Below are 11,221 nucleotides of genomic sequence, written 5' to 3' on the forward strand. Positions count from 1 at the left end.
ATTTCAGTCTTCACATTCACCTCAGCCCCATTGATCCCGTCGGCTGCTCGCTGAAGATAACCCCAGATCAACCCTCTTCGTTCTCCCTCCACCATGGCTACCACTACTACCTCGACTTCGACAACCCCGGCTACCGTTTTCCCTCGCAGCCATGTCGGTTTCGACAGTATCACCTCCCAGATTGAAAGGAAACTCCTCAAACGCGGTTTCCAGTTTAACGTGATGTGTGTTGGTAGGAGCTCCCTGATCTACTTGTATATAGATACTTATTGACCGTCAAACTGACTGTTGAAAAAGGCCAGACGGGACTTGGAAAATCTACCCTAATTAACACTATTTTTGCTTCCCACTTGATTGACTCGAAGGGTCGTCTGACTCCCAATGAACCTGTGCGCTCGACCACGGAAATTCAGACCGTCTCCCACAGTAAGTCACTGTCACACATTCATGCAAAAGGTATCCAGTTAATATTCAGCAACTAGTCATTGAGGAAAATGGCGTACGTCTCAGGCTAAACATTGTTGATACTCCTGGATACGGTGATCAAGTAAACAACGATAGATGGTATATGGCACTCCTCACATGTTTGCATTGGTCAAGCTAATCCCTTACCAGTTGGGACCCTATTGTGAAATACATCAAGGACCAACATTCCGCGTACCTCCGAAAGGAGCTTACCGCTCAGCGTGACCGTTATATCCAAGACACCCGTATTCACTGCTGCTTGTTCTTCATCCAACCGTCCGGCCATGCGTATGATTTGAAGCCTCTGGAATTGGCGAAATATGACCGAGCTGACTATACTCTAGCCTCAAGCCCATTGACATCGTCGTTTTAAAGAAGTTATCTGATGTCGTCAATGTTGTTCCTGTAATTGCCAAGGCCGATTCGCTTACTCTCGAGGAACGTCAGGCGTTTAAGGAAAGAATCAAGGAGGAGTTTACTTTTCACAACCTGAAGATGTACCCGTATGATAACGACGAGCTCGATGACGAGGAGCGCGCGGTCAATGCCCAAATCAAGGTCTGCACCTCTCCGATACATGTGCTTAACCTGCCTCTGATGCATAAACAGGACATTATTCCATTTGCCGTGGTCGGCAGTGAGAGAACTATAGTTGTCAATGGTCAACAGGTTCGCGGCCGACAGAACCGCTGGGGTGTTATCAATGTGGAGGATGAGAATCACTGTGAATTTGTATACCTGAGAAACTTCCTCACTCGCACCCATCTGCAGGACCTTATTGAGACAACAAGCCAGATCCACTACGAGACCTTCCGTGCTAAGCAACTTCTTGCTCTGAAGGAGAGCAGTGCAGCGGGAGGTCACAGTGGTGGCAGCCGGCCCATCAGTCCCTCGGCTGACAGGGAGCTCAGCCGCAACTCTCAACGGATGACCATGAATGGCTATTAACAGCGCATAAGAGCGTTAAGCATAGATCTCAATGCTCCATGGAGCAAGCCGTCCATGCCAGTTGTTTCCATACATAGGTGCACACGCAGACAACTTAGGAGCAATGTCGAGCGTCCCTTCACTTTTCTTCTTATTTCATACATAACTCATCGTTCATACCAGCATGTTCTTACAGATATCCTTTTAACTTCTGATTTACCCTTGGCTTACTTTGTTGCCTATTTTGCTAGCTCCCAAGGTGCTTTTATTCCGTTTTCTACGATTGAAATTGTTATTACAGACCAGAAAGCGGCTATCAAAGATAGCGCTAGCATCCATTTTAATTGTCTCATGTACTTAACTTCCTTAATCAACACCCCACGAGGGAAATACAGTTGATATAACCCAGGGGTGCTGCTGGATAATGCATTATAAACAATAGAATCAATCACCGTCCATAGCGTTGCCAATTCTCTTGATCAATGATGACACCCCTTCTGCAAAAAATCTTATCCCATAGGCTGGTTGGCTATTGCTAGGCGCCGAATCTACCACTGTCGACAATCCAGTCCCTCAACTCAGTATAGGCCTCTTCCAAAACGTTATTGACAACTAGCTTGTCATGTGCGCCGGGCTCCTTGGCATACTCGAGCTCATTTTTGGCCTGTGCTAAGCGTTTACTGCCGAAGCTGCGGTCAATACCTTCTCGTATACAACAGAAGAGATGCGATCCTTCCGATACAACTCACCTCAAGCTCTCTTCGGACTCAGTACCTCTACCTCGCAACCTCCGTTCTAGTTCTTCAACCGATGGCGGGGCGAGGAACATAAAACGAGCGTTCAGGTCGGTACGCTTCACTTGCTTCACGCCCTGTTCAATTAAAGCCATCAGTACGACTGTCTCGGCCTAGTGCTCATCCTCCGTGAAGCTCATGGTTTTGACACCCGTGGCAATATGTGGACTCAATTACCTCCATCTCAATGTCGAGGATACAAATCCTACCCTTCTCTGCAATATCTTTCACGGCCTGGACACTGGTACCATAGTAGTTCCCTCCAAACTGCGCATGCTCAATGAATCCATTTTTGCTCACAAGGTCCAGGAAGTCCGCTGTTGTTGTAAAATAATATTCGCGCCCGTGCTGCTCGCCCGGCCGTGGAGCTCTGGTGGTGTCTGCACTCGGTAAGCAAATGGTTAGCTTACAAGAAGTGAGACACAGAATTGTTGTTGAAAAGCCAGAAAGGTTGGGGACGGACGCGAAACAGAAAAACCAAAGGTGTCAGGATAATCAGCAAACAGTCGTTTTAGTAGAGTTGATTTTCCAGCACCAGAGGGGCCCGATACCACTACTGGGCGAAACTTTTGCACTATATACAAGTCAGTATCCTGGTAAGTCCATGCGCGTTGAGGGGTATGCGCTAACGGGATTCGCACCAGCACTGGTTGACATTGTCAAAGCTGAGTGGCGAAGGAACAACTGGATGCGTCCACTATGAGAATGCAAGGTTGAGCGAGACTTTAAGAAGCCTTGCATAGACAGGAAGCACACAGGGAAGAACTGGAAACGAGGTCTAGACCTTCCAGAACTGCCGCTTTTTGACTCTGACGATGAATTATCTAAAGGCGGTGACCACACACTACAGCAAACACCACAAACAGGAACCGACTGTTTTCATTCAATTGCATGTAAATTCGGTCATAAACAAATAATTAGAAGTACACGTTTTGATAAGGTCCTGCTTATCATATAGCTCGCGGAGAACTATCCTAACAAATTCTTGACACAGTATATGTGAGCAGCGACGGATGTGTATCGAATGTCTTCTAGATACCCCACAGCATTCAGGGTTTTGGTTGTATATATTCCTGCGCAGTCTGAGACTCCTGCTCAAGAAAGTTAGACCAAAGCTCCGCCAGCGACTCCTTGTTTGAGTTCCCATTATCTAAGAATTCAGTAGCCAGCGTTGGAGTGCTGGGGGTACGATGAATAGGTGTACTTGGGACTCTAAGCTTGTTAGAGGTACCTGAAGTTCCTGGGCGTGCTAGACCAGCCTGTTCTCGCTGTTCTGGTGCCGGTTGTCAACTCTCGTGTCTCTGAGGGAGGGAAATCGAAAATAACATCACATACCATCTGTCCAACCTAAAAGAGCCGAAATAAGTTGCAATATCTGAAATTTCTTTGGGTCTGACCGATCAAGAGCAAGGAAATGTAGAAAGTGGTTCGTAACAATATGCCTAACTGAATCGTCAGCAAGTGTCAACAAGCTACTGAGGAGCTTCTCTGGTATGGTAAGTCTCGACGTGCCTGTCAACATTATCCTCAGGTTTCCCTTTCTTGAGAAATCTCAAGGCCTTGGTCAAGTGATCGTTCAGTGTCACTGCCTCATGTCTGAGTTTGCCAATGAGGAGATTCTTTTCCTTTACTTCTTTCTCAAACGGCCCCACTCTCTCCAGTTCTTTCTGTGCACTTCGGAGAGCTTTATCAGCGTCCAACGCCTTTTCCTCCGCACAATGAAGGGCCTGTTTTAATTCTTCAAGTTGAGCGTCTGAGCTCTCTACGAGCTCACGAAGTTCTTTTCTGCGAGCTGAGACAGGTTAAATCTTTCATCCATGACAATTCATATGCAAGGATTTGCTTACCGGTCTGGATTTCCTGCAAGGCTCGCTGTAACCCATCCACGGCGGCTAGTTGAGAATCGCGTTCATCGGATGTTCTTTCATAGGCATCTTTGAGGCTAGCAAGCTGCTCCTCAAGGTCTACAACTTTCTCGCCTAGAGTTTCCCTGATAGACCGCTCTTCCATAGCTAGAACTTCCCAGTTGTGCATAGCCTCCTTAGCTTGTTCGAATTCGGATTGAAGATATGATTGTTGCTCTAATAGTTCTTCCTTCTCCTTCAGCCAGTTCTGTTGTGACAAGTTCGTCCGGTCTCGTAATGTTGATATCTCCTTCAACTTGTGTTCATTCGCTTCCGAGAGCTCTGTCAGCTCAGAGCATTTCACCTGGAAATTCTCTTTCAGCGCTGAGTTCTGCTCCTCCAGCTCCCCGATTTTCAACCTAGCTTGAGCAAGTTCCTCCTATCAAAATGTTAGCTACAACTCAACGGTTCTGGGTAAATGTGGATGGGCGCACAGCGTCTTCTTTGAGTCGTTCACCTAGCTGCGACTTGATTGTATTAACACGCTCCAATAGCTTCTGGAACTGTGATTCCGCGTGCTCTTTTTTGCCCTCTGCATCGTTCAGTTTGTGCTGTAGAGCTTCCATGTCCGCTCGATGCTTAGATTGTATTTCTTCTAAAGACCTCCGCATGTCCGTCACCTCAGCACGTAGTGAGTCCCGATCCCGTACAAGAGCGTCAAATCGTTCTTTCGATTGGAGTGCATCGGGGGGTGAATTGGTCATACTGCGAGAGTTCTCCTTTTCTCCATATCGGGACACTGCTTGTCGCTGGTCACTGTAGTCATTTCTTGAACAATCATTGGAAACGCTCTCATTTTCACTCATGGGAACCTTCTGCTTCTCCGTAACCCTCTCATCGGTCGAGTTGTGTACGGCGATCTGGTCTCGTTTATTAGCAATCGCAGAGAAAATTAAGTAGGTGCACCCACGTTTGAATTTAACAAGTCGGAGGATCCCTCCTCCCATGGTTTTGCAGACACATCCTGCTGCTCTTCATTTTTCTTGTCATTGCCTTCCCCGTTCTTGACGGAGCCCTTGTTCTTCCTCTTGTTTCTCGGGTTGCTGTCTGGTCAAGAGTGATTTGTGAGAACGGCACTCGGGGAAGTGTGCGGAGCTGTCCGTTGATCAAATACGTACCTTCGGGCATTTTTCTTTTGAAATTTTCGGGATATGTTTTGTCTTTTAAGTCGATGATGGCGGCCACCCGGGAGTGGTTACAAGATCAACCATAGCTGTCAACACCCTTTAGCGCGGCCGCAGTTATTCGCTAGCTCCCGAACCCCGAACCTCTCGCTTAGGTACATACCAGGAACGACGTAACTACCTCAAATATATTGAGCTGCGAAATCACCACAGACTTAACGAAAGCAAGAAAGTGTTTCTATCAATACATATGTTACTATTGTGGTATTGTTTCGAGTTTGTGTTATTGGGTTCATGTAATGTCCAGTCTTTTCCCATTAGCTACCTACATCTCAGCGCCACGTAGTATACTTCAAGAGCGAAGGTTAAATAAAACAGTACACGGAAAACTTACCATGAAGGATATAATTAAACCAGACATGGCCAGCAGGATCGCTAATAAATCAAAAAATATATACAATAAAAATATATCAACTAACCAGAGCTTGCTTTGATCTCCGATGAGAAACCAGGTAGAACCGGTGATCAAAATGGGAATGTTCTCAGGTGTCCAGTAGTATGTCTAAGTCGATGTGGAGGTGGAAAGATTGGTTTGATATATCCATAGAACGGTTTCCCACGGAGGCTGGATTTTTGTAATCACATGAAGTCATCAAGGAAGTCAGGATCCCGATCTTGATTGCTGCTTCCCTGGACGTTCTCCTCACTCATCAGATCATCGTAGGCATGCTCTTTCTGCCACTTCAACTGTTCCCTTTCTCTCTTTTCTTTCTTTTCTCTTGCTCGCTGCTCGTCTCTGGTCTTCCTCTCCTCTCTCTGCTTCTTTTTCAGAGATTCCTCTTTCTCTGCCATAAGATCGGGATGTTTTTCCACGCGAGTTTTATTAAGCCGGTTGACTATAATATTCTCCCTTTGTCGAACGAAAACTTTGCGCACCAACTTGGGATTGTGAAAGGAGACTTGACCAGTAGCCATAGACCCGTCTTTCATCAAGTTTGACCATGGTGTATAGATGATCGTGATGTTATCTTTTTTATTCCCTGGTACGTAAGTTAGCTTACTATGCATTGGTAGCAGTACAGTATATTGGTTATGAATGGAAAGATTATTCACCCTCGATCGAATTCGCCTTCGTAAGCTGTGCGCAGTCTTCTAGAAGGGGTTGTGGGATATTGTCCCATGATTCACTGTCACGGAGGCGAAGATAGACATGTGCACTGGACAGATTATCAACATGAAACTGATCACAAAGTTAGACGGCATTCAAGAGGGCCTTGCTGTGTAGATGTAATGATAGCGAACCCTGTACAGGCCATCAAGACCAGCGACTGTTAGCATGCACTGCCACGATGAAGGTCAAACAACGGTGACAATACCAAACATCCTTCTCTAATCCATATTTTATAAGATCCTCATCTAGTTTTAACCATTGTCAGACTTGTAACCATGTCCTTGAGCTTGGAATATGGCCGTCATACTCTCAAATTTGTCTTTCCCGACATAGATAAAAGCGGATGGCTCAACCACATTCGATGTGAAGTAATATACCATATTGCTGCAATTATCTCTCCCGAGAAATCTTCAGTCAGATGACAGTAAAAAAGTATTTGAAGCCAACTGTCAAATTGTGAACACCGGAGTGTGTATTGGGAAGTGGGGTGTAGATTTTCCTCTAGTTGATTTTGTGGGGAACTCCGTTATGAATACTTAGTTATACACATACATAGATTAGTCATTTATTCTTGGTGTATTCCGACCTGTTCTTGGGAACACGCATGTATCTGGTTATGCTTTGATAAAACAACACCCAGTGTACGTGCACATGAAGCTAGCCATACTAAGGTGTATGAGATTCTCTCGACGGCTAGTTGAAGAAATGATAAGGTATTATAAGCATATAATCTATTATACTGCTAATAGTAATACCCACATGCATAGCTTCAAGCAACCAGCATGGTTCCCAAGGAGTTGTTCAGGACCTAGGCAGCCTGGACGTTTTCCTCTTATTTTTGGCGCGTTTTTTTATTGTATAGCTCGCTGTAATAATGCTCTCAACAAAGGTCTGAGGTTCTTGGACACAAATTAGGAACGATTTCACTACTAACGTAGTAGATGGTAAATCATATACATGCCTAAGTTCTTTCCAAAAAAAAAAAAAAAGTAAGTACTCGAAACAAGTCTACTATGTGAGATAACTCCGTGGCTAAGATTACATCATGATCCTATCATTATTCAAGCCCCCGAGTGGTCAGTGAACAAGATGGAGTTGCTTGGAACAAAACAGAACCCCACGGTTTGCTCTTGCAAATTGGACGCAGGGTCAGCTTGAATATATATTGTCACCCGATGTAAGATGTCCCTAGTATGTGTGTTAAGGCTCAGAATGGCATTAAAACTGAAATTTATATGGTAAATAATCCTCCCCTGGTAGATATATATAGGGGGAGAGTGCGTGTGTGTTTGTATTATATTCATATCAACCCCTAGAGGCCACGAGCAGCTTGGAAAGCAGTCATGGTAGACCAAGCTTTTTTTTCTAAAAAATAAAAATAAAAAAATAAAAAATAAATTATTATGTATCAATAGTAGTCATGGGGATTATTTCCGACATGTATACTTCTATGTGTATCTTATATGTGAAACGAGAAGCAGTGGAATAGAAGAAATCTCCCAGTAGGCCAATTCAATTGCTAAGTAGGCGGTTTAGTCATTTCATATACCTAAATGAGACCTAGGAATTGAGGACACTTGTAAACATCGAGGTTCCCGCTAAAATATGAGTCCGGCTGGCATGAAGTGGCTGTCCCACCTACAGTTAAGTGTAGGTATTATATTTACAAGCCTGCAAGATCATATGATAAACGAACAATTATCCTAAAAAGCAAACACCCCGTTACCTATTCCACTATGACTGAAGCGATATAAATAAAATGAGACGCTGTATATAGTGTTGTACTCTACAGTAATTACACAGCATAGACATGTCAACTAGTAGCTATTTGTCACATTCCCATTCGACTGAGCCTGGAATGCTGGGCTCCAGTAGACTCTTCGGAATAGATTGTCTGTTACCAGAAATATGCTACTATCAAACATTCTGGCATTGGTGCTACAGCGCTGCGAGTCATTTAACAGCCTTCCACTTCCACTGACTGCGAGGAAAGGCTTCATGGCATACCCACCTAAACCCCACTTTTCTTATGCACCGGTCCATACAGGCAACCTATATGTAAAAGGAGGGGAAAAAAAAGGGGGGCCACACACACACACACACACACACACACACACACACACACACACACACACACACACACACTTACTCACTCACTTACTCTGTACAGCGTACACACAGAGAGAGGGGGGATTGGGGGAAAGATGGGTAGAGGGAGGTCAGCTTCGAGCTCTTACTGCCATATATCGACCACACATTAAACAGTCTGCCTGGCTAAACATTATCTTGAAGTAACTGTTCTATTATAAGAAGGAGCGATAGTAACTGCAAATAAAGAGGAAGTACAACTACCTACTATTATTTGTCCAATGCAAGCCCCGGTTGTACTCAGGTTGTTGACCACAGCTGGAGACCATTAATGCATAACTAATTAGTTTGCAACCACTAATTGATCGTGAGGCAGCTTAGCAGACCATTGTGTTGTAAAGCCCTGTTAAACCCTACTGTGGAGCCTGAATCAGATCCTTTCCCAACAAGAGGAGAAACCGTTACGCCAAGAATTAAGTAGCAGCGCTATAACGGGTGAGCCCGTACAAAACCCCACCCGCCACATGGCTCTTCGGAACAGGTTCCTCTTAGATAAAACCAAGCAAAAAGTTAAAAAAGGAGGGGGAAAATAAAAGTGAAAGAGAGAAAGAGCGTATATGTGTGTGTGAAAGATGGATGTTGGGGGAAAGAAGCAAGACACTTCTTCAACAAGCATTTATACTTGTAATATGCTCAGCATTTTCTTTTGAAAGGATTTCGACAGAAGTGATCTTTGAATAGGCTTGGTATAGAAGAATTCGCAAGTACCCCACCATAAAAAACCCTAATGTGATCTATTTCGGTCTGAGATAGAAAAGAAAGAAAGACGCTTAAAGACAAAAATAAGAAGAAATACAGGGAAGATTAATTCACCACTGTTCTCTGCAATGCCAGCAAAGTAGTTGTGATCTTCGTCACTCTTAGAAAATGCGATCCACACCCTTGTGCTCCACCTAGAGTGTGTTAATTTGATAAAAGCCTGGGGCTTGCCAAAAAGCGAAATTTCTACCTTTCTTTTTTCTTTCTTCCTTTTTTTTAAATAAGGGGGTGGAAGGGGCGGTTGATGAAATATTTTCCCTTTGCCTTTTCCCCACGGTAGATTGGATCTGGGCTGTTTCTGTGTTGATTTCTACCATTTATTTTATTTATTTAATTTTTTTTTTTAAAAAAAAAAAGAAAATTAAATAAGTAAAGTAAAGATAAATAGAAATATAGAAAGGAACTTCTCCCATGAAACTCTTTAAAGATTACAACACCAAACAGCCCATCAGAAGAACTAAACCCCCAATGGCCAACTCTACCTCTTCTGTAATGCGACCAAACGTCCTACAATCGTTGGAACGAGCCAGGAATTGTGAAGAGAATGATGATGATCGCATTATCCTTGATAATGCTGTCACGGAGCTATGGCGAAGGGTTCAGAGTCAACCGGACACTTATGTGTTTACCCCAGATGAATTCGCTCTCTTCAACTATTTTATCGCCCGTTTTCAGGGTTCGCTTGTCACTCGAGGAGCAGTGGCGCGATTTTGGGACAATTATCGGCGAAACGGCTCAGGTCTGGACTGAAATGGCATGTCAATACCTTCGGCGCAGCGCCGGCTATCAACATGTGGAAGCCCATTCCAGTTTGCAGAAGAAGCTGGTTTCATATATCAGGGTCAAGCAAAGATGCAACAATCAGAGTGATATGATAGATTTTCTCTCCCTTTTCCTTTTCCTATAGTGGTTGGAGGACCAATGATAGCCGCGCCTGGTTGCGATTTGACCCGTGCATAGAGAGACGCGTGCGATTATTTTGGAAGTCATAAAAATAGCGGAGATCGACATTTTTTTTTTTCTGAGTTGCATCTTGAATCCCCCGGATTGGACAGGTTCTGACGGTACCTGTCAATGGCGCTTATTGGAAGATTGGCTACGAATCTAAATCCAATATGAGTCGATTATACCCGAGTGGCTGAAAGGTTGATATCTAGCCATTCATTGCCTGCATCGGGGTGGTTGGCCCTTACGTTTCCTCGTCGCCTTGACTTTTGCTTCCTTATCTGGGTTTCTCTCTTCTTTCAAACCCCGCTCATTCAATCAAGGAGTTTACAATTTCATTCCAATGTCTAAGTTACTGAGCTACATATGTTGAAAATTAAATCTTTTCATTTATTTGGCTTAAGTGAGATACACGCTGTCTTGGCTCCACCACCGACCCCCTTGTTTTGCCGCCGATTTTCCCCCCATTCTAATAACTATCGATATTTTGCAGTCATGCTCTATCTCTAGTATAGATTGGTATACATATAAATTTTCGTCCAAAGTAGGATAGAAAAGTGACACCTTGAACCGTGTACTCTTAAGAAGAAATACACCCAATTTAATTGTTAAATAGACTATAAGAAATATCCCAGAGTACAGAGAGCCTTTTGGTTAGTCAATCACTATCCATACAAACATCAAAAATCTACATAGCTCGTGAGATAGAATTTGTGTGGTCACAGGAATATCAGATAGAGTTCCAATATAAAGATCCCAGTTGGGTCGTTCTATCGCAACTTGGAAATATTTCCATTTAACCCATAAAAGATGGTGTATCTCTACACAGTTACGCCTTGTTAAGGAAGTCCCAAAACCTTTGAACTGATAGGCAATGTAAGCATCTGTATATAGTTATATAGTCAAGGATACACATAGAGTTCTTAGGTACTGAAATCTACCCCTATGATTTAACCCAACTAGTAACTGGCCATAAAACCAAGG

General features: G+C 43.9%; 4 protein-coding genes across 4 annotated transcripts; 2 read left to right on the forward strand and 2 right to left on the reverse strand.

Annotated features, from left to right (window-relative positions):
- Positions 1 to 93: 93 nt before the first annotated feature.
- On the forward strand, positions 94 to 1,413 carry aspD (septin aspD; the record flags this gene model as incomplete). The annotated part of the gene is made up of 6 exons (XM_032085636.1): positions 94 to 232; positions 298 to 426; positions 483 to 564; positions 616 to 753; positions 810 to 1,023; positions 1,075 to 1,413. The coding sequence occupies 6 exons, from the start codon at positions 94 to 96 to the stop codon at positions 1,411 to 1,413; spliced, it is 1,041 nt and encodes a 346-aa protein (XP_031934883.1).
- A 514-nt stretch (positions 1,414 to 1,927) lies between these two features.
- Positions 1,928 to 4,896, reverse strand: BDV37DRAFT_276831 (putative Golgi matrix protein; the record flags this gene model as incomplete). The annotated part of the gene is made up of 9 exons (XM_032085637.1): positions 1,928 to 2,072; positions 2,142 to 2,263; positions 2,364 to 2,591; positions 2,657 to 2,742; positions 3,376 to 3,459; positions 3,522 to 3,628; positions 3,699 to 3,978; positions 4,034 to 4,469; positions 4,525 to 4,896. 9 exons carry the CDS (start codon positions 4,894 to 4,896, stop codon positions 1,928 to 1,930), a joined length of 1,860 nt encoding a protein of 619 aa, XP_031934884.1.
- A 632-nt stretch (positions 4,897 to 5,528) lies between these two features.
- Positions 5,529 to 6,878, reverse strand: BDV37DRAFT_265419 (putative DUF814 domain protein). Its single transcript, XM_032083781.1, has 4 exons — positions 6,693 to 6,878; positions 6,591 to 6,630; positions 6,328 to 6,455; positions 5,529 to 6,254 (listed from the first exon to the last, which is right to left on the reverse strand). The coding sequence occupies exons 1-4, from the start codon at positions 6,763 to 6,765 to the stop codon at positions 5,854 to 5,856; spliced, it is 642 nt and encodes a 213-aa protein (XP_031934885.1). The 5' UTR covers positions 6,766 to 6,878; the 3' UTR covers positions 5,529 to 5,853.
- A 2,882-nt stretch (positions 6,879 to 9,760) lies between these two features.
- On the forward strand, positions 9,761 to 10,042 carry BDV37DRAFT_276834 (uncharacterized protein; the record flags this gene model as incomplete). The annotated part of the gene is made up of 1 exon (XM_032085638.1): positions 9,761 to 10,042. One exon carries the CDS (start codon positions 9,761 to 9,763, stop codon positions 10,040 to 10,042), a length of 282 nt encoding a protein of 93 aa, XP_031934886.1.
- Between the last annotated feature and the right edge of the window lie 1,179 nt (positions 10,043 to 11,221).

The sequence above is a fragment of the Aspergillus pseudonomiae genome (assembly GCF_009193645.1).
Source record: "Aspergillus pseudonomiae strain CBS 119388 unplaced genomic scaffold BDV37scaffold_151, whole genome shotgun sequence".
Taxonomy (NCBI): Eukaryota; Fungi; Ascomycota; class Eurotiomycetes; order Eurotiales; family Aspergillaceae; genus Aspergillus; species Aspergillus pseudonomiae.

Bases quoted from the DNA above. Each gene is read 5' to 3' on its own strand.
- BDV37DRAFT_265419 (XM_032083781.1), bottom strand. From the start codon at position 6,765: ATGGTATATTACTTCACATCGAATGTGGTTGAGCCATCCGCTTTTATC. The intron at 6,631-6,692 runs GTATGACGGCCA...GGTTAAAACTAG, and splicing joins CGGGAAAGACAAATTTGAGA to ATGAGGATCTTATAAAATAT. The intron at 6,255-6,327 runs GTGAATAATCTT...CTTACGTACCAG, and splicing joins GAAGGCGAATTCGATCGAGG to GGAATAAAAAAGATAACATC.